The sequence below is a fragment of the Propithecus coquereli genome, unplaced genomic scaffold, assembly GCF_000956105.1.
Source record: "Propithecus coquereli isolate 6110/MARCELLA unplaced genomic scaffold, Pcoq_1.0 Scaffold142, whole genome shotgun sequence".
Lineage (NCBI taxonomy): Eukaryota > Metazoa > Chordata > Mammalia > Primates > Indriidae > Propithecus > Propithecus coquereli.
The window spans coordinates 2,097,548-2,123,814 of NW_012138525.1; the positions used below are offsets into that span (position 1 = coordinate 2,097,548).

At 55.2% G+C, this 26,267-nt stretch overlaps 1 protein-coding gene across 5 annotated transcripts in view; it reads left to right on the plus strand.

The window, feature by feature from the left end:
• RAPGEF1 (Rap guanine nucleotide exchange factor (GEF) 1) overlaps nt 1-24,465 on the plus strand; it is a 63,151-nt gene extending 38,686 nt beyond the window's left edge. For 3 of the 5 annotated variants that reach the window (XM_012639863.1, XM_012639864.1, XM_012639866.1), the window contains 15 exons: nt 4,678-4,935; nt 5,847-5,939; nt 7,704-7,792; nt 10,693-10,804; nt 12,523-12,598; nt 12,696-12,780; nt 14,315-14,407; nt 15,327-15,512; nt 16,301-16,385; nt 16,517-16,611; nt 18,099-18,177; nt 18,288-18,389; nt 20,115-20,212; nt 21,327-21,455; nt 21,975-24,465. In XM_012639863.1, coding sequence (XP_012495317.1) covers nt 4,678-4,935; nt 5,847-5,939; nt 7,704-7,792; nt 10,693-10,804; nt 12,523-12,598; nt 12,696-12,780; nt 14,315-14,407; nt 15,327-15,512; nt 16,301-16,385; nt 16,517-16,611; nt 18,099-18,177; nt 18,288-18,389; nt 20,115-20,212; nt 21,327-21,455; nt 21,975-22,125 — 1,731 coding nt within the window. In that variant the 3' untranslated portion in view covers nt 22,126-24,465. The remainder of the gene's footprint in view (nt 1-4,677; nt 4,936-5,846; nt 5,940-7,703; nt 7,793-10,692; nt 10,805-12,522; nt 12,599-12,695; nt 12,781-14,314; nt 14,408-15,326; nt 15,513-16,300; nt 16,386-16,516; nt 16,612-18,098; nt 18,178-18,287; nt 18,390-20,114; nt 20,213-21,326; nt 21,456-21,974) is intronic. The other 2 variants (XM_012639865.1, XM_012639867.1) reach the window with 2 other exon arrangements.
• The last annotated feature ends 1,802 nt before the right edge of the window (nt 24,466-26,267 follow it).

Sequence of the window (26,267 nt, forward strand, 5' to 3'; positions counted from 1 at the left end):
TCTCGCTCTTGCTCAGGCTGGTCTCGAACTCCTGAGCTCAAACAGTCCGCCCACCTCGGCCTCCCAGAGTGCTAGGATTACAGGCACGAGCCACTGCGCCTGGCCGGAACCTCATCTTTTAACATTATGTAAAATGTAGTTATTGTTATAAATTAACACAAGGGCATCGAAGAAGGGAGTAGTAGCCTGTGGGCCTAAGGTAGACCCACTGAAATGATGACTTTCATAAACCAGTAGTTAATTGGGACCAGTAAGGAGAGAGAAGACAAAGCCAGAAGTCTTCCCTCTGGTTTGCAAATGGAGTAACAGAGAACGTTACCAAGGACCTTTTCTGGTGTCCTAGGAGTGATCGTATCCCGTCTCTATAAGAACCAAATCAGGTGAGCTTCTCCCCAGGCAATCGTGTAGGGTGTTGTGTGGTGGCTAAAAGCCTGACTTCCTCCCAGAATCAATGATTTAGGTTCCACATTGTGAAGCTTGCAGTCCCTGGTAGAAGGAAGTGTGCTTGGAGCCCAGCGCCATGCTGAGGTGCAGCTCCCGGGTGATCCTCTGCTGAGGAAGGAAGCCCAAGCCACACTAGAAAAGCAGCTTCCCTTGAGTGGTTTTGTCACAAATGAGGGATAAAAATTTAAGCCTGAAAACCAGCTGTGCAACAATTTATCTGTTTTGCTAAGTAGTGTCCTGAAACACTGAAGTCACAAGCCTTGCTTGAACCAAGATTATGTAGTGATGACCGATCTCTGGCAACTTCTCTTCTTCCCAAACGCTTCACCATGACAGTGAGTCCATTCGTTTACATGATCGCATTTCCCTGTAATTGGTAGAGGTGACAGGTCTCCAAGGCTTGGAGCTCTTGTCACTGTGGGGCAGCCATTCAGATCGAGGTCCCTGGATCTGTGGCTCCAGCTCTCAGCTGCTGACGTGCAGAACCGCCTTCCCTGGAACCCAGCCTTCCTGATCGTCGGGAACTAAGTGGAGTGGCTGTTATATTGAGGACTCAGAATTTTTCATTTAAAGATCTACTTCTCTCCTTTTCTGCCAAGGCAACACGGGGCCCATCCCAAGTCATTTTTCATGCCAGGACTGTAATGGAGAGAAAGTGTCACTGTGACTCGCCAGCTGCAGGTAGCTTTGCCTTTCAGTGAGTCGGCCACAAGGTAACCTATAAAGTCGTCAGCCTCCATCACCTTTTAGACTCTGAAGACTCAATGGTTCTTTCAGGTGTATGTTTTCAGAAAACCCAGTTGCGGATTCTGTCTTTCCCTGCCCATCCTGGAATGTTCTGGACAGTGCACTGCTCTCTGCATCCCAGCATCCCAGAGCACTCCGCGAAGGAGATCTCTGTGTGCAGTTAGTGAGACTGCATCGTGCAGAGCTGTGGGTGGTGTGGTTAGGGCCTGCCGCATGCCCAGAATACTTCTCAGCGTTTCAGAAAACATGAACTGAGTGTGGCACAGGCCATCCCCACGCTACCTCTTACCGTGTGCTACTAGGTCATGGTCTACCCTCCCAGCTCAGCTTCTCCAGCATTATAGTAAGGATCACGACAGCACTTTGTGTAGATTAAATGAGATGATCCGCGCAAGACCCTTAGCACCTCATCTGCGCAGCAGGAAGGAAGCATTCAGTACAGGTAGTTGTGAGTAGTTGTCCTCATCTGCATGCAGCAGTCCCCACTGGCACTTTGATCATGGGACCAGAACTGACTTGGGGACAGGGAGGCATCTCTTTTCCTAACGGTGCACTTACACTGACACCGCCAGGTCTTCTGCAGAAGTTTGCAGGTCTCAGACAGGCAGCCCTCATATTCTAAAATCCTAAACCCAAACAGTCTTAGTCTGGCTATAAATAAAAATTCCCGCTGCACAGAGAGCAGCAGCTCTTCGGGAGCAAAGCCAGGCACCAGCCAGATCCTAAAATAAACTCCAGGCTGTTGTGAGGCCAGCCCCACCTCTCTCCCTGCGCCTGTGGATAGTGGGATCTTAAAGGGCTGGAAGTACTGCTCTGGGGAGTAAGTAGAGACCAGGGCTTGTTGAAAATGGTATGATCAGAGCCCTGATGCAGCTGCGGGCATCTGCAGAGCCCCCAGGGTTTGTGGTGATCAGAAACCCTCCCCATGCATTCCCCCAACCCCCAGGGTACTTCTCAAGCTTGGCTCTTGTCCCAGCATGACTGCATAGCTTGCATACCAGAGCTCTGGCTCAGAGCTGCAGAGGGAGGGAAGGCGGGGTGGGCAGGCCCTTTTTCCAAGCTATGCAGACTCCTTCCTTTCTCCTTGGTGACTACCCCTCTTCTTGGCAGTCCACACGCATGGTGGCATCCCTGAGCTTCCCTCCTCAGTCTCTGGACCTGAACCCGAACCCATGCGACAAGTGAAGCTTATCTCTTACTCTTCCATGTTCAAAACTGAGATGCTGCTGTGAGTCAGGAAGTATTCTAGGCACTTTGATTAATAATAGAATCAGCAAATAGTATTGGGTCCCTATTAAATGCCTCAGCTCCCGTTATTTAGAATAGTTCCTAGAGTGGTGTTTTGGAGGGCAGGCTGAGAGCAAAACCTCTAACTAAACCTGCTAAATGTACCCTGTGATCAACTAGGAAGATACTTCTCAGACTTGGTATGTTTTGTTGTGATTACACAAAAGCCAGTTGTGCATATATAAATCAGGTGCTCGGCTGTTGCAGGGCATGCTTAAGAGCCAAGCGAGTTTACATGGGGGCGTCTGCGATGGCAGTGTCCAGGCTTCAGAAAGAGCACTTAACAAGAACCCTAAACTAGGCACCAACAAGCAAGTGGGTTTGTGGGCAAGGCAAGAGGTATCTGTTAGCAAATATCATGGCAGCACCGGGGCTTTGGGAACAAGCATCTGACAGATCTGAGAATCTGGGGAACTGCAGGGAACTGAAGCGACTGCCCGAACAGTCACTTGGGGGTTCGCTGAAAGCAACCTCCCAGCACCATGCCATCCCTCCCCTCGGCCAATGCATTCCACCTGCCGTCTTCTCTGTGGACCTTCCCAGCCATGAGAGCCTCGCTACGGGGTGAGCATCCTCCAGAGACAGGACACAGAAAGCCAAGCCCTTCGCCCCACTGCCATCCCCAGGAAGGCCCCGAGTGAGTGCCCGGGCCCACAGCACTGTCTGGGGTAACTGCTGGGAGAGGTTGAAGTGATCATGTGAGGGCTGAGGGTGGGAGCCGCAAGCCTGGGGTTGCCGGACCAGGTCATCTGCCCCCACCTCCAGCTTCTCTAGAAAGAAGAGTGTGAACAGAACGTCACTCGTAGCAGGTATCTGAGTGTTCAGTGTTATTTGGTCACGTGTATGGCACTTCCACTGATTCATTCGACCATGGTCAGGGGTTGGCCCTGAGTTTGTGAGTTAGAGGGGGAAATAAAATGTATAATAAATAGTCAGTGCCAAGGGCAGGTGTCATGGGTCTGCTATAAACCAACAACCACTGGAGCTCACAGGAGCAAGAGAGCCTTGGCCTCACCAAGGAGGGAGGAAGAGCTTTAAACTCTGGTCAGTGCAACCAAGAAGGGGCCAGGGCTGTCTGCACAGTGGACGGATGCAGGGACTGCCTTGTCCCTCGAGTCGCAGTGGTCCTTTGTCCAGGTTGAAGGGTAGCTTTGCAAAATTTCTTAACACTGTGAGTGGCTTTGACCCACTATAAGTTTAAAACTTCATTTTTTCCCCCCTCCTTTTCCTTGTTTCCATGAGTTCTGACAGTCCTGTTCCACAGCAAATGCATAGAACATTTGTGTGAGGGGTTTGCACCTTTGTGTCGGGTTTGGCCTCTGTCGAGTCCTGGCATCTGTGGTGGGCACGTGAACCTGGCAAGGACTTCGGACGTGGGCTGCGCTTCCCCCTTGACGGTCTTGCAGTCCACCCGTGATGGTAGCAGAGTAGTAGCAGGCCTTTGCAGGGCACGATGACATCTCCGGGTTGTCAGCATGGTGGCCACTGACCAGTGGTCTGAGAGCTTCTCTGTCTTCCAGCAGCAGAGCCCTGGCCTGAGGGTGCTTATCAGATCTAAGAAGCTGTGGGTATTTGCTGCCACTCCTAAGAAAGAGAAAAGATTGAATGGGAGGGAAAATGAACTCAGAAATGTTCAGCATTTTGATAGCGCAATTTTCCAGCCATTCTTGAGTGTTATGCCCTTCCCTTCCAAAAGGATTTGAGGTGCATTACGATATTTAAAAGGTTGCAGTGTTTGACTTTTAGGGGATAAAACCTAAAAGATTCATCCAAAAGATTGAAAATTAGTAAATACAACAACATTGAATTTAACTATAAGGATCGTTAAAGGATAAGCGGCAGTGGGTTGGGTTGTGTAGGTGATGTTTCTGTCACAGTAGAGTGTGTGGTCGCCTGTGCCTGCGGTATAGGGGGTTTGCTCTCCTTCGGGGGCCTCAGGGAGCTGTTGTCCACGTGCTGTTGTTTGGACAAGTCTCCGGTTTCAAGGCCCGTCTTGAGGGAGGATGCGTCGGGTGTGGGGGGAACCTCAGCGGCCAGAGGACCCAGGTATTTTGTTGGCATGATTGGTGGTCCTTTTTAGAGTTACTGTGAACAACCTACCAGTGCTCAGCTACAGTTAATCTAATTACTTTTTCTTTTGTCTGTTTTCTTCTTCCCTTATTCTCGTTTTTGTGTTTGTTTTCCACTTTGATTCTGTAGTACAAATCTGTGTTTAGGTCCTACTCCCAGGATTTCGTGCCTCACCACCAAGCTTCCGTTCAGCCTTTCCTCCCGCCTACCTCCTCTTCCTCTCCACATTTCCCACCTGTCCACCAGTCTCAGAGCTCTGACTTAGCGGTGCCAGCTGTAGCCAGTCTGCCGCCCAGCACCATGGACGGGCCTCTCTCATCTTCCCAGGAGAGCAGCTTTCATGGGAATACTGTCTGCCTTCCTTCCGAAACCTCTTTCACTGACTCGGTGAGAATTCAACCCGCACACCTGCACGTGGGTCTGCACGGTTTTAGAAAGCGGTATCACTGTCCCGCAAGACACATCTGCCCTTCACTAGCAGTCAGGGCGCTGCGGGCGTGCACCATGGCAGCATGGCCAGACTGATAGCTGTGGAAGGTCACAAGGTACAATTTGTAGCCCATCTGTTTCCAGAACAGAAATTGAACCTTTTCTACAAAGTTTCATCAGACTAGGAATCTGATTTTCCACACATAGTCCAGTGACCATTTAGAGACAGGAAGTTAAATACATAAGATAGAAAATGCTACTAGCTTTTTGTTTGGTTGTTTTTAGAGAAAGGTACAAACTCCTTTGGGAGTGTGGACGCGGCAGAGATCCAAGGCAGTTGCCTGTTCATTCAGTTGCGTGTCGTGCCGAGCACAGAGGGGCCTGGTTTCCCGTCCTGTTAAATTGCTTGTGGTGCTTCATCCGAAGCCAGGGCGATGCTGCCTTGCAGGTTGGAGTGCACAAGTGGACGGGGCAGAGGACATGCAGGCAGGTGGGGACTACTCCCTAGCATGCTAAGCTGTCACGATGTGCTGCTGCCGTCCCTCCACAGTCGTTTCCCACCACACCAGGGACCCCTGCAGTTCCCGCTGTGGCAGGGTTGTCTTTTCAGGACAGTTTGAATGGCCCTCGACACCTTTGGAGAAGATCTAGCAGGAAATTTGGGTCCTCTCTAACAGAGGCAAGAGGTGGCAAAAGCAGCTTTGTTCTCTGACACTGGGGAGACCAGGGTATAGGCTATCGCCTTCTTTTCTTTCTTATCAAAAGAGTGTCCTGGTCAGGGCCAGCCCTGCTGGCTGCCCTCTCTGGGCTGTAAGGGCTGGCTAGAGGGCCTGGCCCATGTGTCTTTCCTCTCATCCTATCTCCCCCAGAGTGAAAACGCCAGTGAGGAAGCTGGTGAGGGTGAATATGTCAATCTGTACTCCTCTGGCCAGAGCAGCGAGGAGCTGGCTCCCTCTCGAGGAGTAAGTAACCTCGGGCCTGCATGTGGCCTGGCCTGGCAGGAGTTGGGCCCTGCTCTTCCGAGGCTGCTTCCCTCCCACCTGCTTCTGTTTGGCTGACCCCTCCCCTCTGGTCACTGGGAGACTGGGCCCCCCGCAGGCTTGCTGGGAGCCAGGTTGGCTCTGTGGGAGAGGACATGGCTTCCAGGTGGAGGTCTGCTTCCAGGTGGAGGTCTGCCCATTTGCTCCTGCTTCAGTACGTCTGGCCATATGGGTCTTGTAGAAATCTGTAGGAGCAGCATGGCATGGGCCCTGGCCACGGATCCAGTTGCTCTCTGTGGGATTCTTTCTGTCCCATCTTCTAGCATAGAGCTCCATCTTCCGTCCCTCACCCAGAGGCTCACAGCCTATCAGACCTCATCCCCTCCTCCTCCCAGCATGCTGTGTCACCCCTACATTAACTGCTTCCCAGGTAGCCCTGCGGGTTTGTGCACACCTCCCTCCCGAGGGAGTAGAAATTACCTGGCGCCATCACCCTCGTTACGTTGCCGTCCCAGCTCCTGGTGGTCAACGGACTGCAGTTCTGTTGAGCAATCAGCTTTCCAAGTTTTGGTTCAGCAAAACATGAGCAAGTTCAGAAGCTTCAAAAATAGCTCTTCCCTACACACCAAGTGGGACAAGGTCCTTGTGGGAGGGTCCGTGATGACTGAGAACTCCCCAGTCATCAACCCCAAGGGCAGGGCCCCCCCTTGAGAGCGGGGTCTCCACAGAATTATAGATGTCCACACACAGCAAGCCCCACCGCAGTCATTAGCAAGTAATGGAACATTGAGGGATTTTCACTCCAGTGGAATTTGACCCTGTCTGTGGGAGCCAAGGTGATGTCCCTACCTCAGCTGTCCCCTTTGCTGACCTGTGCCTCCAGCACCATCCAGCTCGGCCTCCACATGGTGGAGTCCGTCCTCCCAGGGAAAGGCTTTCCACGCTGTCTCCCTCCACCAGCAGCTGCGTCCAGGGCTGACTTTTCTTCTCCTTGAACCATTCTCCACAGTGATATTCCATATATTCGTGCCACACCAGTTCTCTGTCGTGGCCTTGGTTGTCACTGAATAGGGTGGGCCCAGAGACCCGGGAGGAAGCAAGTCTGCTGGAGGAGGAGAGGGGGGACTGACATTCATGTGCCTAGGCAGCTGGCCCTCTGGGGACTGTACCAGGTTGAGCACTACAGCCCTGAAGACTTCCTTTAAATCAGCAGAGTTTTGCACGTGACCGCAGTGCCCAGTGCTTAAGGGCACAGGCATTGGAGGTAACAGCCCTGGGCTCAAATTCAGGCTCTGCCCTTTACCAGCTATGTGGTCTTGGCAGGACCCTTGATTTCTAGCCTCGGTTTCCTCATGTGGAGTGGGGACAGTGGTGTTAGCTCCCTGAAGAGGCCAAATGAGGAGCTGTGTGCAAAGCCCTTAGCCCAGGCCTGGCCAAGCTCTGGTAGGTTGGCTGTGGTGGCAGTTCTCTTTCTTTGAGGAGGTGGTTGAGGTGGCTTCGTCTAGGTTGGCAGCTGAAAAATGTTACAAAGAGTGGTACCTTTCACTCTCTCCAAAGGCAGGATGCTAGTCTCAAGAGGGTTTGTGCCTCCTGTAATTAACTGCATTCACCATTAACTTGTTCTCGTCTCAAATTGCTCCGTAGGACCTTGCACTCCAAAGCCACTTGTGGGCAGGAATGCTGGGAAGACAGATCCGCCCTGGAGTGGACCACCTGTCCAAACCCAACACTCACTTCTCTTTTCAGGAACCACCAGCTGGGAAAGATGGGCATCCCAGAGATCCCTCAGCAGCCGGCACTGTACCCGGGAAGGACAGCAGAGATGGCGGTGAGAGGTAGGAAGTGAACCGAGAGGGGCTGGGTCCCCCAAGAGCAGGGTCCTCTTAGCTCTGCCTGAGTGGCCCCGACCAGCCAGCTCACCAGGCCTGCAGGTGCTTCATGCTGGAGTCTTTCTTCCTTTTTTTCTGATTCTCCCATCCAAGTACTAACCAGGTCTGACCCTGCTTAGCTTCCGAGAGCAGACGAGATCCGGCACATTCAGGGTGGGTTGGCTGTAGATCTGATTCTCAAAATTATATATGCTCAGGTTGGAAACTGTGGGAAAGAACAGAAAATTGCAAGAAAGCAGGAAAATCACTAAGAATCCCACTCTTCAAAGGCTTGAACATACAGTCTGCCATTACTTCCTGATGGTCTGCACCTATGTTATCCACCTTACAAGTTACCATGATAGTGTTATCTTTTTCAATCCTGGCCAACCTTCTGTGGTTTTGGTCTCTTTCAAGTTGTGATAGGGAGCATAAAAGATACCCCTCCCCACCCACAGACTTGTTGACATTTCTAGACATGTGTGAACTGTGTTGCTAAACCACCTGAAAGTAAGTTGCAGACGCTGTGGCACTTGGCCCACAAATACTTCAGCATGCCTCTCCGAAAAAATAATCCTCTTTACGATACGATTGTCACACCTAAGAAAATTAATGAATTCCCTCATGCCATCTAATAGGCAAACCATGTTCCGGTTCCCCAATTCTCCCCAAAATGTCTTGTATATCTTAATTTTTTTGCAACCAAGATCAATCAGGAGTTCTCCATTGCACTTAGTCATTATGTCTCTTTAATCTTTTGTAAATTTTTCAATATTAGCATAAGCCAAACCCGACCAGGTATGGAAATATGAAGTAAATTTCCCCAATATGGGCTGCTCTTTGGGAGGTCAAAACAGGAGGATCACTTGAGGCCAGGTGTTCAAGACCGGTCTGGGCAACATAGCAAGACCCTGTCTCCACAAAAAAATTGAAAAATTTGCTGTGCATGGTGGCACATACCAGTAGTCCTAACTACTTGGGAGGCTGAGGCAGGAGGATGACTTGAGACCAGGAGTTTGAGGCTGCAGTGAGCTGTGATCATACCACTGCACTCCAGCCTGGATGACAGAGCAAGACCCTGTGTCAGGAAAAAAAAATATCCCCAGTATACACTTATAAAATATAATGTGTAGGCTGCACGTTGACACTCCCACCTGCAACTTCATGTTGACTTCACCTTCTTTGTGAAATATTCAGTATGTTCATGCTTTTCCTCCCCTGTTAGGTCACGGTTCAGCTACCTCTGGTATCCAGGGTGATCTTAGCAGAGCAAGGCAATGCCCGCTTGTTATTCTCAGGCCTGAGCATGAACAGTTGAAAAGGTAGTAAAAGAAAAAAAAAAAAAGTAGCAAGAGAAAGAAAAACACGAAAGCGTTCCACAGGGGGCCTCGAGGAGGGCTAGCTGCGCAGCCTGCCTCTGGGCCGCTCGGCGGTGCCGCCCACATGACGCCTGTGTGAGTCTCCTGCCCAGGCTGAGGTCTCCCGGACTGTTAAGCAGGGAGTGGTGTGTTTTCTAGTGTACCCAGGGGCAGAGGAGGTATGCTCTGAGCAAAATCAGCTCATGGGTTCTATCACCAGCTTCACTGGACCCAAAAGTGTCATTTTCAGAGTTCTAGATGGTCCTTGTGAAAGAAGCATGAACACATTGGTTAGAAACTATCACTGGGTGGTGTTCTCATTCCGCCCAGGCCATGCCACAGGCTGGACGCTGACGAGATGTGAAACAGGGTTTGCTCTGGCCCATTCGTGTTCGCTTACGGAAGGCACGCATTTTTATGTCTCAGATACTTAGGGTGAAAAATGTGAGCTGTGAGCCGGGCACAGTGGCACACACCTGTAGTCCCAGCTACTTGGGAGGCTAAGGCAGGAGTTCAGGTCCAGCCTGGGCAACGTAGCAAGACCCTCTCTCTTAAAAACACTGTGACCTGTGATCACAAGGCCGACCAGAATAAAACAGGGGAATATAGAAGATGCCAGGGGAAAAGCCAGGCATCGGCAGACGCAGCTCCCATTCTCCCCAGAACACCCCAGGCTGGGAGACTCATCTTGGACACTGCTAGCTGCCCTTGTGCCCGTCTGTGGGGAATGTCCTCCCTGTGCTTCAGGCTCAACTCACTTGTCCCATCCCGGGGCCTTCCTGACCTTTTAGGAGAGGCCAGGGCCCCTGCAGTACTCTTCCTACCCTCCGTGCTCTGTCCCCCCCGCCTTTCTTTTTTCAGTAGAGACGGGGTTTTGTTCTTGCTTAGGCTGGTCTCAAACTCCTGTCCTCAAGCGATCCTTCCGCCTGGGCCTCCCAGAGTATTAGGATTACAGGTCCTGCTCCCCTTTTTTGTGTTGCCGTGACCACTTGTTTTATAGTCCATGCCCTGCTAGATCGAGCCCTGAGAACAAGGGGCCATGTGTACCTGGTTCATGGCTTTTTCTTAGTCCCAGACAAAGGGTCCGAGGGCAAGTTGGCCCTTGGAGAAGCCTCGGGGAGCGGAACAGCGGCGAGCCATGCTGCCTGCCTTCCCCACCTCCTTGCCCGTTTGCTCCTTCTCCAGTGCTGACTGTGTGTATGGTGGGCCTCGGAAGGCGGCTGAGACCATCACTCACACAGCTTGATGGAACCTTCTTAATCTCCCAGCAGAATCCCTTCCATGTATAGACAGGCCATCCAGAGAGAGCAGGAGAAGTGCCCAGGTCACACGGCTGATCGGTAGTGAGCCTGGGACCCAGTGCGTGACAATGGAGTTGCCACCCAGGGTGGGCTCATTCAGAGAGCAGTTCTGATGCCTGTGCACAGGCTGGTACTGCCTCGGCCTCTGGGCACCAGGAAGCCCAGGGGCCTGTTGGATTCTTAGAACACAAACCACTTCTCCCTCCAGGGCCCCAAAGTCACCAGATGCTCTGGAGTCAGCCGAGTCAGAGGAGGAAGTGGATGAGCTGTCCCTCATTGACCACAATGAGATTATGGCCAGACTCACGCTCAAGCAAGAGGTAAAGTCTCCCAGGTCTGGATTCTACAGTCTGGCCCCACAGAGGGAGAGCAAGGGGGCCAAGGAGAGTGTGACCTTGAGGTGTCTCGAGCAGAGAGACCCAAGCCAAGTGTGGAGGCCAAGGCTCAGTGCTCCTGGTGGAGCTCAGCTCTGGGCTCCCAGGGGGGTGAGTGCCGGGGGAAGCATACTGTCCCCTTCTCTTGATGCTTCTGGAAAGTGATTTTGCTCGTGACATAGCATCCCTGAGCCTGAAACGACGGGACTCCTGAGGGTGTTGTGAGGACGAAATCCATGTGAGTGCTCAGCACAGAGCCTGCGTGGGGTAAGCCCTCACCAATGTGGGACATTTTGTTGTAGTTGATAAAATAGCCCCACAATAGCCTCAGCCTAGAGACACCAGCTAATTAAGCAAATTGAGGCCTGGACAGTGTGGCTACCTTCCTCCTGTGCCTTGTCTTCAGAGCCTCGTTGGTGAAAACAGTGCCCAAACCTGTCACCATAAGAGGAAGTCGGACTGAGAGAGCTTTATCTCTTCCTTCGACTAGGCATTTCTGGAAACGCAAAGGAACAGCTTCATAAAGTAGCCCTGACCTCCCCTCCCCTCCGCCCCCCCAAGGAGGTAACCATGTTTCTGAACTTTGACTTGATAGTCACACACAGACAAAAAGGCAGATGCTGCCCTGTACGTACTCCTGGCCCAGGCTAGGCCAGCTCCAGCTGTGGCAGTGAACGACCCAGGACATTGTCTACACCTGGGCTGTCAGGGCGCTGAGAGCCCTAGCAGAGAGATGTGACATCTCATGATCCTTGCCATAAATTTCTTCCTTAAAACCAGGTCAGAGGCATAACTCCTACCTCTGGAGGTAAATCTAGGACACTCTCAGAACCCTAGTGTTGAGGGGTAAAATACCTAAGCCCTAAAAAGACAGGGAGTCTTGGAGCGGGTGCTGCAGCAGGAGGGGCTCGAGGGAGCGTTGGGGCCCTGGGGCAGAGAAAGGCCCTGGGTGTTTGTCCTGGGCCTGGTTTGCTGGCCCCAGGCCAGGTGGTTAAAGCTCTGCTTGCCCTCATGGAAACAGATTTGCTCCTTAATTGGCAGGTGGGGGTGATGGTCATTTAAGCAGCATCTGATGTCATCGAACGTCTTTGTGACACTTACACTACTCTAATGAAGGGCTTCGTGGAAGAACCTGCAATAATACTAGTGACTGCTATTTCTACTTGGGGAAAAGGATTTAGATTTAGGGCAGCTTGCTGTAGTTTTGGGACTATTAACAGGCTAATAAATAGTCCTCTTGGACTATTTATTATAGTGCTAATAAATAGTGCCTCCACTGGCATCCTGGGAGGTAATTGTCCTTCCTCTCTGGGGGGGTCCCACTGTCCCCCACCTGTGAGGACTTCTGCCTCCCCTCTGGCCCATGGGTCAGTGAGCAGGGGAAGGTCAAATGGCACTGTGTCCCCTGACCCAGCTTTGTCCTCAAAACAGTGATGTGCCCTGGTGCCCGGACAGCTCCCAGGCCATCCGGCTCCCAGACACGGTTCAGTCTGTGCCTGTCGCCGAGCATGGGCTGATGGGCTGCAGAGGCACCCCTGGCATTGCACCAGGGTCACACGGTGGCACAACCTCTTGGTCATCTCATCCCTGCCTGTTCCTTCCTAACCTTACTTTCTTAAGGCCACGCACTGCCTCATACCCCTCCTTGGCTGTTTTCATCACAGGGTGATGACGGGCCAGACGTCCGTGGAGGATCAGGGGACATCTTACTGGTCCACGCTACGGAGACGGACAGGAAAGGTAGGGCAGCCCTCCCTCGGCAGCTTAGGCATCAGGGACTTGCCCCAGGCCGTGCTCTGTGCCCTGACTCAGTGGCTCCCGCTGCTCCTCCCTCCAGACTTGGTGCTGTACTGCGAGGCCTTCCTGACCACCTACAGGACCTTCATCAGCCCGGAGGAGCTCATCAAGAAGCTGCAGTACAGATATCCTTTCCCAGCCTCGCATGCCGCGGGCCTTCCCGCCCACTCTGCCCCCGTGCAGGGTCCGAGTGATGTGTTGTGCGGCAGGGTGATCAAGGTGGGGACGTGGAAGTCCCTTCGATCTGCAATTTGCCTCATGGGCCACCCTTGGTAGATGTACCCCATGTGGTAGTGGCTGAGGAAGACCCCAGGGGCTTGGAAGGACCCACTTTTGTTGCCCACTGCCTCTTCCTCAAGTCCAAACCTGCCTGTGCGGCCAAAGCCAAGCGCGGCTGCTCCTCCAGGAGGGCAGCCCATGACTGCCATCTGCTGGGCAGCAGCCGCTGCCGGGGCAGGAAGTCCAGTCCTCCAGCCTTCCTCCTCCCCTTCCCGCGTGCCTTGAGCCTCCCCCGTTCCCCCTCAGGGTCTCCTGCAGATCTCCTCGCTGTGACCCTTAGAATCCCCTGCACGTCAGGATGGACATGGACATTTCCCACTGGCAGGACTCGGGTCGCCTGGCACTTTCTGTTACTTGGAGCACCCGCTCGCAGGCCTGGCTCAGCAAATGGCAGTCACTCACCCGGGGAGAATTTACTAGTCAGGCAAGATGTACATTGGCATGTGTGATGTCAGCTATAAGACCACCATGTTATACATGGTGCCGCTGTATGATTTCCTGTCATGTAATTGAGGAAACTGAGGCCCAGAGAGGTGAAGGATTTGACAACCCATGTGGCTTCCTCCAGCACTCAAGTTCTCAGCCTCTGCCCTGCTTGGCCGCCTCAGGCCCATGCATGGGCACCAAGCTCTGGGCCCCGGGTGGCCAGCGAGCCCCTGTGCTGAGGCCAAACAGACTGTCCCTAGTGCGAGGCTCTGTCCTGAGCCCAGGACATGGAAGGTTGTGGGTCACTGGAGAGCAGGCAGGACAGAGTCAGGGAGGGTCTGGGGAGTCGATGGCAAACACGAGAGCGCAGCAGGAAACCACAGCCTCCCACTTCAAGGGACGAGAGCTGGCCGAGGGTTTGAAGGGCTGCCATGGAGACGAGGAGCCGGTATGGAGTGCGCTGTTCTGGGAAGGGAGACCTTGCCCGGCGTCGCAGAAGGAAGAGCTCCTGGGAGGGTGTCCAAGCTAGAGCAGCCGCATGGCCCAGGGAGACAGTCTCAGAGTGGAAACTCATGGACAGAATGGAGGCACAACCTCTGGCCTATGTACCTGCCAGAGGCCTGGGGTTTTGAAGGTGTTTGGTTTGGGACTGCCTTTCTCTACCTGAGGCTCAGCAGGCCATCCTTCAGATGTCAGTAATCTCACAGGAGCCCTGGGTTGAACCCAACAGAAAGGCAGGCACGAGAGGGAAGCAGCTGGGAACAGTCCTGAGGCGAGGGAGGTTTGGGCTCAAACCTCGGCTTCACACGAGCCTCGTGCCTTCGTTTCTGGACACTAACGCTTCACTCGCAGGGTTCCTGGCACACCGTAAGCACTCGATAAATCGTAGCTAGAAGGCAGCCCTCAACTTACATCTCCCCCACCATGTGGCTATCTCTTTAACCCACACTCCACATACGAGAAGTTCTCTCCTTTTGCTGACACGTTCAAGAAGCGCGTCAGCAAGAACACATTCTTCGTGCTGGTGCGGGTGGTGGACGAGCTCTGGTGAGTGCGTCTCCTCGGGCTCTGCGGAGGGTGGCAGCGGCTCTGCCCTGCAGACAGCAGGCCTGGGCGAACCTCAGGGTGCTGTGGGCTTCCCTGCTGAGATCGGCAGCCTGTCCCCGTTCTACCCACCTCCCCTGGGGGTGAACACCCACTGAGCACAGAGCTCTGGTCTGGGCTGGCTCTTGCCTGCTTTGTCACCACCCTTCAAGAGAATGACCTGTCCCCCATAGGCCAGGACTAGGTATCTCTCTAGCCCCAGCGCAGGCCCTGAATTTCCCACAGGAGAGCAACCTACACTGCCCAAGCCATCCCTCCTGCAGGTGTTATAGGACCAGTCCACAGCTGGCTGTGCTCTTAGCCATCAGTGGCAGGGGGCAGCCCACCCCTGCCTCCAGCATTTCCATGGTCATCTGTCTGATTCTTTGAGACAGCACTTGCCATTTTCATTCATTTAACAAATACCCATCCAGCAGGTCTTTCCTGGTATGGAGAGTCAGAGGTGAATGGAACAGACCAGCTCCTACCTTCTCCTGGGGAGATGACCATGGCCAGTGGCTATACAACTAGGGAACTCTCATGGCATGGACGGTTCTCAAGGCGGGTAGTTCAGGAGCTCCCCCAGGACAGGATTTGTGTGGGATTTGTCTCTATAACCCAGTCCCCAGCTTAGTCTCTGGCACTTGCCCAGGGCCAGCAAATGTCTGTTGAGTGAGTGGCAGGTGTTTGTTACCACTGAGACCACTCTCAGCACTTCTGAAGGTACAGCCGCTGCCCCAAGATCTTGTCTCTTGCTCTCTTCCCACGGGCGATTTCCAGCTATGCGCTGACCGCTGCCACGTGGCCTCTGGGTATCTGGAGGTGGATTCCAGATCTTCCTGGGTCTTGTTCCTGCCCCTCACCTGTGCCTTTGGCCCTTTAGCCTAGTGGAGTTGACAGAGGAGATCCTGAAGCTGCTGATGGAACTGGTCTTTCGCCTGGTGTGCAACGGGGAGCTCAGCCTGGCCCGCGTGCTCCGGAAGAACATCCTGGACAAGATGGACCAGAAGAAGCTGCTCAGATGTGCCAACTCCGACCAGCCGCTAGCAGCCAGGGGGGTAGCAGCCAGGTAAGGAGCCAGCTTCCCAAGCCCCGCCACCTCTGGCAAGAACTGTGCCCAAGAGCTGCCTCACTATGGCGCTTTCCTCAGTTTACCCTCCCCCGATCCCCCACAGCCTCACATCCTGGTTCTGCCCAGGCCCTGTGACAAGGTGCCTCAGGGACAGCCCCATGGGTCTCCTGTGGCTGGGCCTCTTCTTCAGAAGTTATATGTTGGGTGATGAGTCACCTTGTCACCAGGAAGTAGGGCAGCAGGGCACACAGGGCTATGGAGGACAGAGGTAGAGGAGTGTGTTCCGGGCTGTGGTCAGCTCCGCATGGTCTTGCCAGCATTAACAGAGCAGCCTCCCAAGGTCCTGTGTGAAAGTTCCAATCTGTTGCCTACCCGCTGCCTCAGCCCAGAGGTGAGTTTCAGTTCCAGCTGCAGATACCTGTTGACTGACGGCCTCCTTTTTAGTGAGCACTTAGCCTTCGTTTACAGGGCGCCATCTCTGTTCTCCTGGCCACCTGGCAGTGGGGTCGGGCTTTGAGCGAGAGTCCTCAGGCCTCTGAATTGTCCGTGAGCTCACAAGGGAAACTCCGTCGCCTGTTTCCAAAAGCTGCAGGACATATCCAGCAGAGGCAGGAGGGGAAGGTAGACAGCGTCATCCTGGGGAGAAACGGGCCCAGAGGGACCCAAGCAGCAGCTGGTACTGGCCTACTCCGTGGCCTCCTTGCTCCTGCAGTGCAGCCAGGCTGCTCAACTCCCTGACCACTGTCCCCACGCCCTGACGGTGGTTCTCTGCCTCTGTCTTCCAGGCCAGGGACCTTGCACGACTTTCACAGCCATGAAATAGCTGAGCAGCTGACACTGCTGGATGCCGAGCTCTTCTATAAAATAGAGGTGCGGTATGGAGGGGGCCGGGGCCTGGGGAGCCACTGCTGGTTGTCCCTGAATGGGAGACCTTCACCCACCCCCATCACAGGAAAGCCCAGGACTCCGCCTCTACCCAGTGTCCTTCCTTCCTTTTGCAGATTCCTGAGGTTTTGCTTTGGGCAAAAGAGCAGAACGAGGAGAAGAGCCCCAACTTGACCCAGTTCACGGAGCACTTCAACAACATGTCCTACTGGTAAGAAGGGGCCACAGTACCAAGCCCTGTGGCTCTGGACGGTGGCACACCTGGATGGGCTCAGTGTTTTCCTTTGCAGAGAGCTTGAGTGGTAAGGAGAAGCTGCTGCTTTCATTCCCCCAAGCTCCTCCGGGGGCGCTGTGGGCACGAATCATGAACCAAATTTAGAGAACAAGGGCAGGGACAGGAGAGGGCTGGTTGCAGAGGCTCAGCAGGGAAGAGTGCCAGGATCGATTAGTCATGTCTGCCGTAGGTGGCAGCCGGGGAGCGTTGTTGGGCTTGGCGTCCTGGGCTGGTCGCTGCCAGGCCCTCCCTCACGTGCCAGATGCTCACACTGACTATGCCTGACAGAGCAGTTAGCAAGGAGTGGGTTCTGTTAGCCTCTAATTCCTAAAGCAAAATGAATGCCAACAGTGTGTTTATAATTCAGAACTCTTGGCTCTTTGAGATGCGACTTAAAGTGCCCACAGCATCTCGGCATCAAATAGAGCATCAGTCAGCGCGTGGCAGCTGTGCAGTGCTCCCCATCCGCTGCTCCCACCAGCATAATGTCCGTTTTTTAAATGTTCCAAGGACTGCTCATTGGAGAAAAATAGGGTCATCGCCCCTTTCCCTGCCTTTCTGCCCAACACAGAAGCACTCCAGGCCTCAGTGGAGTGTGCTCAGCTGTAGTAACCCACCGTTCAGTGTGGAGTTTGCCCAGTCAGATACGGTGGTTTCTGGGGCAGAGGGAAGCTGCACACAGAGCCTGAGCCTGGTGTCTGCCACCGGCTTCTTGCTGGGTCCAGGAAGCTCAAGGGCCCCTGCCCCCACCCCCCAGGAGCCTGGCTGGGCTGAGGTGCAGAGCCATGGTCCTCAATGTGCTCGGCGCAGCTGCCCGCTTTTACAGGGTGGAAGAGGGGATGCAGAACGTGGCACTTCCTCTGAGTGACACTGGTGGTGGCCCCTCTGAAACCACAGGAAGTTGAGGCCACTGTGAGGTCCCTACTGCACACATGGCACAAATGAGACTGGCCTTTGGCTTTGGCTTTGGCTTTGGTTGCTGCTAAGGTTCTGAGAGATCTGTTCCCTCATGGCTGGCAAAAGTGGCCTCTTAAGTCACATGCCAGCTGGTCTCCCCAAGCCATTCCTGAGGCCCTCAGGAACTTTCCCAGCCCCAATGGTGCTCAGGTCCGCACTTGTCAGGAAAGGCTCTGCTTTGATCCTCCCAGATCTCCCCTGCAGAATCGGAGGTCCCTGTTGGTGGTGTCTGGCACCAGTCACCAGATTTCTTTGTGGCATCTTGTCTCTGTCCCTGGGATGCTGTCAGCTCCTTGAGAGCAGAGACGCGGTCTGTGCCTGGGGCCTCGCAAGCCCTGGGCACTCCGTAGGGGTGAGCTCGTGGCTGCTGGTGCAGGGGGGTGCAGGTCCCATCTCCACCAGGACCACCTGAAGCCTGTAGGAAGATGGTCAGCTCAGCTGTCTTCTTTTTCCCTTGGTCCGTGCAGGGTCCGGTCAATAATCATGTTACAGGAAAAGGCCCAGGACAGGGAACGGCTGCTCTTGAAGTTCATCAAGATCATGAAGGTAATGGTGGCCAAGCCCTCCCCAGAGCACCCCCTTTAGGCCCTGCCTGGGTAGCCGGAACTCGCCTGCCCTACCGCCTGCTCTCACAGAGGCCGTACCTCTCTCCACAGCACTTACGGAAGCTGAATAACTTCAACTCCTACCTGGCCATCCTCTCGGCGCTGGACTCGGCGCCCATCCGCCGGCTAGAATGGCAGAAGCAGACCTCAGAGGTGAGTGGCCTTTGTGACATGGGTGGGGAGGGAGCCAGCAGGTGGGGTCCTTGCCCAGGCCTTGGGCAAGCGGCTGTGGCAGAACGTGCTTGGACTGCAGTGGATGCTGGGGCTCAGGTCGCTGCTCAGCCGCCAGCCTGCTGTGTGGCCAGGACAGCTGCCCATCCCACCTCAGCTTCCCGTCTCTGATCACCAGTCACCACATCCCGGGAGGCTTCGACGTTGGCTCTGGGGCTGTCATGTCATGGCGTCCTGCTGCTGCCCGCAAGCCCATCCCTGGGTCCCAGCTTCACTGTGGTCCTTCCTTCGGTCCCTCCTCAAAAGGGGCCGGTCCGGGCTGGGCGCTGCCTTAAGCACAGGCCACACCTCGAGCAGCTGATATCCTATTGGGTGGGTTTCTGCAGGGTGAGCGTGGAAAGACAACTGGGCTGCAAGGCCAGGTGAGCTGGCCTGGAGGAAGTGTCTCGCATGCCACCACCCACCGGGAAGAGGAAGTTCCTAGGAAGGGAAGAAAATTTCCATCCAAGGGGACAGAGCAGAGCACAGCCTGGGAGCAGGTGGGGGTTTGACATCCTTGAGGAGCAGGGCAGAGACCAGGATGGCCACATCACTGGGGACGGGGACCAGCTGTAGGTGAGGAAGGCCTCAGAGGGGCCTGGTGAGGAATTGGACTTTTTTTTTTTTTTTTTGAGACATGGTCTTGCTCTGTGTCACCGCAGCTAGAGTGCAGTGGTGTCGTCATAACTCACTGCAGCCTTAAACTCCTGGGCTCAAGTGATCCTCCTGCCTCAGCCTTCTGAATAGCTGGGACTACAGGTGTGCGCCACAGCACCCGGCTAATTTTTGAACCGACAGGGTCTCACCATGTTGCCCAGGCTGATCTGGAACTCCTGGCCTCAAGTGATCCTCCCACCTCAGCCTCCCAAAGTGCCAGGATTACAGGCGTGAGCCACTGTGCCTGGCCTAGAATTGGACCTTTATCCCTATGTGGGGCGATGTCCTTGAGAAAGGCAGCAAAGCCCACAACTTTTGAGTGTCAGCCAGGCCACCTGGGGGGCCCTCTCACTTGGTGCACATAAAGTGACAATTATAAAACAGTGTCATATGGCGAAGTGGGAAATTCACCCCAGGTGCTACAGGAACACAAAAGATCCTGAGGAGTCGGGGCAGGCTTCCTGGAGGAGGCAGGAGAATAGTGTTCTGAGCACGGGGCAGGGGTGGGTGCGTCTCACAGGCAAGAACCTCACGGCACGTGCAGAGGCGAGAAGCAGCTCGGCCCTGCAGAAGGTCAAGGTCACATGCCGTCCCGATTGCACGTGAGGTGCAGTGAGGAGTGAAGGCAGCTCTGAGCCAGGAGTGGCTCGGTTCAGTGTGTGTTCTAGAAGCTCCCTCAGGCTTGAGCACAGAGCAGGAACCAAGGAGGAGCCCCAGCTTCCAGCGTCCTGCACACGTAGCGGTCGCTGGCTGCTCGGGAATGGTTTTACCAAGCACTAAAAGCCCATGGGGTGTTTCTCCTTAACAGGCCTGAGGTATCTCTGTGACCAGGGTTTGGCTGATACTCAGTTAAAGGAGACTAAATCTGTGCCGGCCAGGGGCAGGGCCCGCATCTGGCTTGTGTTCACATGTTGTGGGCACAGAGCAGGACAGACGGGCTGGTCGGCATTGCGGGCCAGGCTCCGCCCCCCACAGTGTCCAGCACTCGCTAACCCTGCCCTGTCCTGCCAGGGCCTGGCCGAGTACTGCACGCTCATCGACAGCTCGTCCTCCTTCCGGGCCTACCGGGCCGCCCTCTCGGAGGTGGAGCCTCCCTGCATCCCGTACCTGTGAGTAGCCCCGCACGCCTCTCGCCCACCCTGCTGCTCTGGGGAAGACACATTGGGTTCCCCCAGAAAAATCCTCGCTGAAGGGCTTCCAGCTGTGACGTTTATACTTATGTTTTAGTTTTTACTTCTAACTTTGAAAGTAAAACGTGCTCCTTGTAACAGAATCTAATCTAAACAGAAGACGTGGTCAAGAATTCCCATCTCCCAGCTCCCCTCCCACTGCCTCCTGTACCTGCCAGAGCGCGTGCACAGGCGTGCTGACGACAGGCATGTGGCTTCTCCCCACGTGGCCTCATGCAGTATTTAGTGGTCCTCACACTCAGCTGCATGTCAGCACCGCCCGAGGAGCCAGTCACTCCGGGAGCCCCGAGAGCACTTGGCATGAGGAAGTTCAGAAAGTCTTCCTGAGGGCGGGCCGTGGGGCCGAGGAAGTGGGTTTCATGGAAAAGGGAAATCGCAGACAAATCAAAGCTAAGCAGGTTTCTTTGATTATCTGAGCCTTCAATCTACTAGCGGACATTTGGACTCCCCAGAGTGGGGACAGAAGACTCAGCAGTGTCTCTTGGGTTAGGGCCTGCACTGAGCGCTGGCACGCTGTCCCATCACAGATCCCCCTCTGGGCCCCTCAGCTGAGGCCTCCCTGAGTCCCCCGCCTTTTCTCCTGTGGTATCAAGTGCTCTGTATTCAGAAGCACCTGTTAGGTTACCGTACCTGTTAACAAAGGGGTCTCTACTCTCTACCCTGCTCAGTTTGCGGTTTTGTTTTTTTTTTTTACTGCTCATGTTTTAATTTCACATTAGCAACCCACAGCTCTGCCCACACCCTGCAGCTCTCTGACAGTCCTCCTCGGGCTTGGATGGGCGGGATGTTCCAGGCCCCTCCAATGCCTGAGCTGGCTTCCGAGGGACCCAGCAGGTGCTCATGGACCCAGAGATGGTGAGGTGGGAATTCACTCCGGAAGAAACAAACACCCAGACTCACTCTTCGGTTTGCTATTGAGGTTTCAGTAGCTGCATGGGCTGGAGTCATTGTCCGGCGCTGGACTCTTGGTAAACCAGCTGCCTTGGGAGTCACCGTCCGTAGTGGTGACTGGGCTTCTTCCCTGTCCTCCCAGGGGGCTAATCCTGCAGGACCTGACCTTCGTCCACCTGGGGAACCCAGACTATATCGACGGGAAGGTGAACTTCTCCAAACGCTGGCAGCAGTTCAACATCCTTGACAGCATGCGGTGCTTCCAGCAGGCGTGAGTGCCACTGCCCGGGGCTGGGTGGGGCGGATCTGAGCCCTCCAAGATGCAAGGAGCGACCCCAGGGCCCTGAGCAGAGGCAAAAGGTCGTGGAGGACGAAGTGACCCTCCATCTGTTGAATGGGGTACAGCCTCTTTGTCAGGACGACAGAGTATCTGTAAAGGGCTCAGCTCCCCGTCTGGCCCTGGGCCTGCTTGTCCCCCGTTTTGCACACCAGGAAGGTGGTGCCCGCCTTGCTGTAAGGAGAAGGCTGACGAACCTGGGCCTGCCTGAATCCAGGGTGTGCTTGGGGCACCTGCAGCAGGGGCGAGGCTTCTGCAGCCCTCACTGGGGAGCCCAGCCTCGGGGGCCTAGGCCACGTGCTGGGTACTGGCTCTGAGGCTGGTGTCCTCTGTCCTGCTGGGCAATAGCAGCACGTCTGTTTGCTGTGAGGGGTGTTGGGATGGTCTACGTGGCACCCTCGGGCTGTTCGGCCCTCACTGGCTCTCACTGCCTGTCTCCCCTCCGCTGCACAGGCATTATGACATCCGGAGAAACGATGACATCATAAACTTCTTCAACGACTTTAGTGACCACCTGGCTGAGGAGGCCCTATGGGAACTCTCTCTGAAAATTAAACCCAGGAACATAACAAGGAGAAAAACAGACCGGGAAGAGAAGACCTAGGAGCAGGTGCCAGGATGGAGGCACGTGCTCGGGGACACTGAGCAGCTCCACAACCAGGGCGCCCTGGTGACCTGTCGGGCGCTGCAGCACTCCTGGCCCCAGAGCCACGAGGCCCAGCCACGGCTGGCTGAGCTGGCAGGAGCCTGGAGCCTGCCGGCAGCTTCCTGCCTCCCTCCTTCCCTCCCTGTGGGAGCAGACCCAGGCACCGTGGAGCCATTCTCGGGCCTCATTGCTGACTTGTGAGCCAGTGGTTTCCTGGGTTGGTTTTGTTTTCTGCTTTCACGTCTGTCTTTCCCCTCTTGCCCTCCCTCCCACCTGGGAGCAGCAGGGATGTCAGCAGCTGAAAGAACAGCCCGTCCTCCCTCTCCCTAAGCTCCAGGGTCCCTGAATCTTCTGAACGGCGAGTGAGTGGAAGCCTGAGGCCCTCTGGAGCAGGAGCCTGCAACGGCTGGGGCAGAAAGCAGAGAAGACCCAGGAGGCCCCTTTCGCTTTCCATTGCCTGCTTAGACATGGAGGAGGATGACAGCTTTCCTCTGGCCCAGAGAGGGGCGATTCAGCAGCCCCGCAGCTGGCACTCTTTGTCATGGTACTGGCACCTGCAGGGCCTCCCTTGCTGGACCACAGGCAGCCACGGCGTCTGTCATCTTGCTGCCCCTTCAGCTCCCACAGCGCTGGTGCACTGGGGAGCTGGGAGGAGTGTGGGGTGAGGGAGCACTGTATCATCAGACACTTGTTAGTTCTGGGAGTCTTTTTAACCTTGTCTGAGCTCCGGGGCGCGTTAACTCGGCGGGGGAGTGGAGGAGCTGCTCTGGCTGGCAGAGTCCAGCAGCCCCTCCCGTCGCTTGCTGTGTGCCTTAAATGCCGTCTCCAGCTTCCCTCCTGTCGTGCCCACTCTGGGGCGGCACCTCCTTTGGCTCTGCAGACCTTTCTGCCAGTGCCCCCTACAAGGACGGGCGTCCCTGAGAGGCCCTCGGGGTGCAGGGAGGGCGGAGGCGCTCCTGAGGCCGAGCAGCTTGCCTCCCCAGCGAAAGCATCATCGAGAGCAGGTACTCTTCCCATCCTCCTTGTTAAAAACCATTCTTGCTGCTGAGGTTGACAATCTGGGGCAAGGTTTGCAGAGGTGCTCAGTAAACAGAGGTGCCACCGCAGCCCTGCCTGGCTCCCTGGCAGCCGAGTGCGGGTCGGAACCCAGATGCGCTGCCTGCCTGGGCCTGTTTTGCATGAATGAGCGCTCACTTCTCCTGGGCTTGGTTAAGCAAACATCAGGCTCTCACTGTGCTTACTTAGCCCAGCTTACACAGAACAAAGGAAAAAAGTAGAAAGCAACACCTGTTGATTAGATTTTTTTTAAACAACCCCTGTCATTTTGAGTCCTTCATGAGTTTGGGAGCATTTATCAAGAAGAAAATGGGGGCTGCTTTTTCCTCTTTTGTGTTTTGTTTGTCCTATAGAGAGAGGGGCGGACCCCTGGGAAAGTCAGGTAGGATCCCCTCTGGCAGCAATCCTGCTAGGGCTGGCCAAGCCTGTCACTTTATTATTTAAAGCGTGTGTGTGTGTGTGTGTGTGCGTGTGCGTGTGCGTGTAGTCGCTGATTTCCTAACAGTGTTGTGTGTGGGGTTGGGTTTTTAGTTTGTTTCCTCCTCTTTAAGTCCCTTCATTTCATCCGTGCCTCCTGCCCTCGCCCAGCTCTGGTGGATGCTACTGTGTGAGGGCCGCTCTGCACCCAGGGCTCTTGGGTGGTGCCAACTGACAGTCCCCTCGTCCTTGTGAGAGCCCCATTCCCCTGGGTCTGCAGTCAGGGGCTGTCATAGCTCCATCTGCCTTGTGCTCAGGCCTGAGCAAGGTGGGGGATCTCTTCCCATTCTCCGAGGTAGCAGCAGAGCCTGTGCCCTGAGCAGAAGGGCCCAGGCAGTGCCGGGCGGCTCCCTGCCTGAGGACAGTGAGTGTGTCTTTACCTTATCGGCTGACAGGCGCCCCCACCCACCCCCTCAGTGCTGCAGGCGGCCTACACTAGGCTGCTTCTTGGGGGCCAGGGAGTGTCATGGGAGTTGGTCTTCGCAGACAGCCGTGAGTAAAACGGAGGACTCAGGTCCCTGTAGAGAAAGTCAGTTCTCACCCGCAGGTGTGGGCGGAGCCAGGTGGGGCAGGCATGCACGTGTTGGCCTGAACCCCAGTTCTGAGGAGTGTCCCCTGCTCTGGCTGCCCACGACCACCCCAGTGTTCCCTTGTAAAATATACCCCCCCAACTAACCTGATCGTGGCATCTTCCTGCAGACATTTCAAACGTGTAACTTTTATACGGAAAAAAATAAACACAGACGAAAGCTGCCCAGTGCTGGGTTTGCGCCACATGCTGCGTGTGTGCAATTAAAGTGACAGTTCAGGCAGGGCTCCCGGGGGGGCTGAGGGTCATTTGGCTCAGGCCCCACATCTTCTTGCTGCTATTGGGGTAGTTCCGGCTAGTGGAATGAGTGTCAGTAGCATCAGCTCCTTTCTAGAACTTTCTCTCCTAGGTCTTGTGCCCCAGAAGCATTCAAATTGACCAGAACCACATGTGCCCTGGAAGTGGGTTCACATGCAGGAGCTGAAACACCCCCCCACCCCAGTGTTCTGGTGAAAAGGGGCGTTTCTAGGGTGGGAGCCCCAGGCTTTGAAGCATGCCTTTGCAGGAGTGCGCCCAGCAGGCAGTGCACAGAGGCTCGGGCCAGCGTGTGTGGGAAGCAGCAAAGCCTCTGCGCCTGCACGGCCGGAATGAGGCGGCCCCACGGCTTCTAGTCCCTTGGCTCTGGGAGGCCACGTGGCCTCCTCACCCTTTCTTCACTGTCCTCCCAGAGCCACCCGACCCATGCCCAGGCCTCCCTCAGCACCTTCACTGCAGTGAGACCAGCTGCCCAGGCGAGGGCAAGGCCGCTCTAGCACCCTGATCCCCAGCTCCCATCCCTGCAGGGGGTACCCCTGGGGCAGCCTGGGAAAGCCCAGGGGCTCCCACGTCAGTACATGGAGAGGCCCACAGAGACCAGAACCTGGCAGGGAAAGGGAGCATCTCCCTCAGACCCCAGCTCAGGTGGTCTCCCCTCACCCACCCCAAAAGGCAGCAGCTTAAGCCTGTCCCTGGGCTGATCACACTGTTACAGATCTGACAGAAGGGACTCCCCCCCCCCAACTTCAGGTGAGCCCTCCATTGCTCTCAGCTATTTACTGAGCCCCTAGTGTGTGCCAGGCATCTCACGTTAATCTTGTGGGGCAAATCACTCAACAGTCATGCCTCAACTTCCCCTTTATCTGCTGTTGTCCAGTTTGGTCCATGAGCACACAGAGGCCCAGAGATAGACCAGTCCTCTCCCAAGACCTGCACTGCCTTCACCCCACCCAAGAACCTGGTCTGGCCCCAAGACCACCTGGTGACCAGGAAGTGACAGGCTAGACCTGGACCTCAGGCCTGAGCCTTCCCCCCACAGCTGCAGGTCTTTGGTGACTGGGGGGCCCGAGGCTTCACACCAAGGGAGCAGTCAGGGCCCTGGAGCAAACAGCCCCGGAGGGCTCCCTCCCAGGGCCTCGAGCACGACGCTTCGCCAGTGACCCACGTGCCTGCTCCAGCCAAGAACTGCAGCCCTCCCAGAGGGACTGCGCACTTGCCCCAGGGGCCCACCTGCATTCAGACCTCTGGTTCAGTGACCTGAGGTATGATGGCTGCTTAGTGCCACCCCCAGTGGGGTGAGAGGCAGGCTGCATTCAGACCGTCCCCTCTTCCACGCACTCACTGGGGGTGCATTATTTAGGGGCTGGGCTTGGGCCATTTGAGTCCTGCATTTGCTGGCAACAAGCTACAAAGGGCTTGTCCCGATTCTGCAGCCAACAAGCCAGAGGACCTTGGGTACATGGTTTTCTCTCTGCTCCCCAGTTTTCCCAGCTGGACGTGGGGCTCCTAACACCTGCCTTGTAAGGTCTGGTGAAGTTTCAATGAGTTAATACCTGGAACGGGGTCTGGTGAGCATTTCTTGGGTACCAAGCACTTTGCAGACTCCTCTCCCTCATTGAGTCTTCTCGGCTGAAAAACCACACAAGCGAAATATTACAACCACGATGAGTGCCGCAGAGAAGTGGTACTTGACGTTAAAGAAATTAAAATCTAGCTCAAAAGT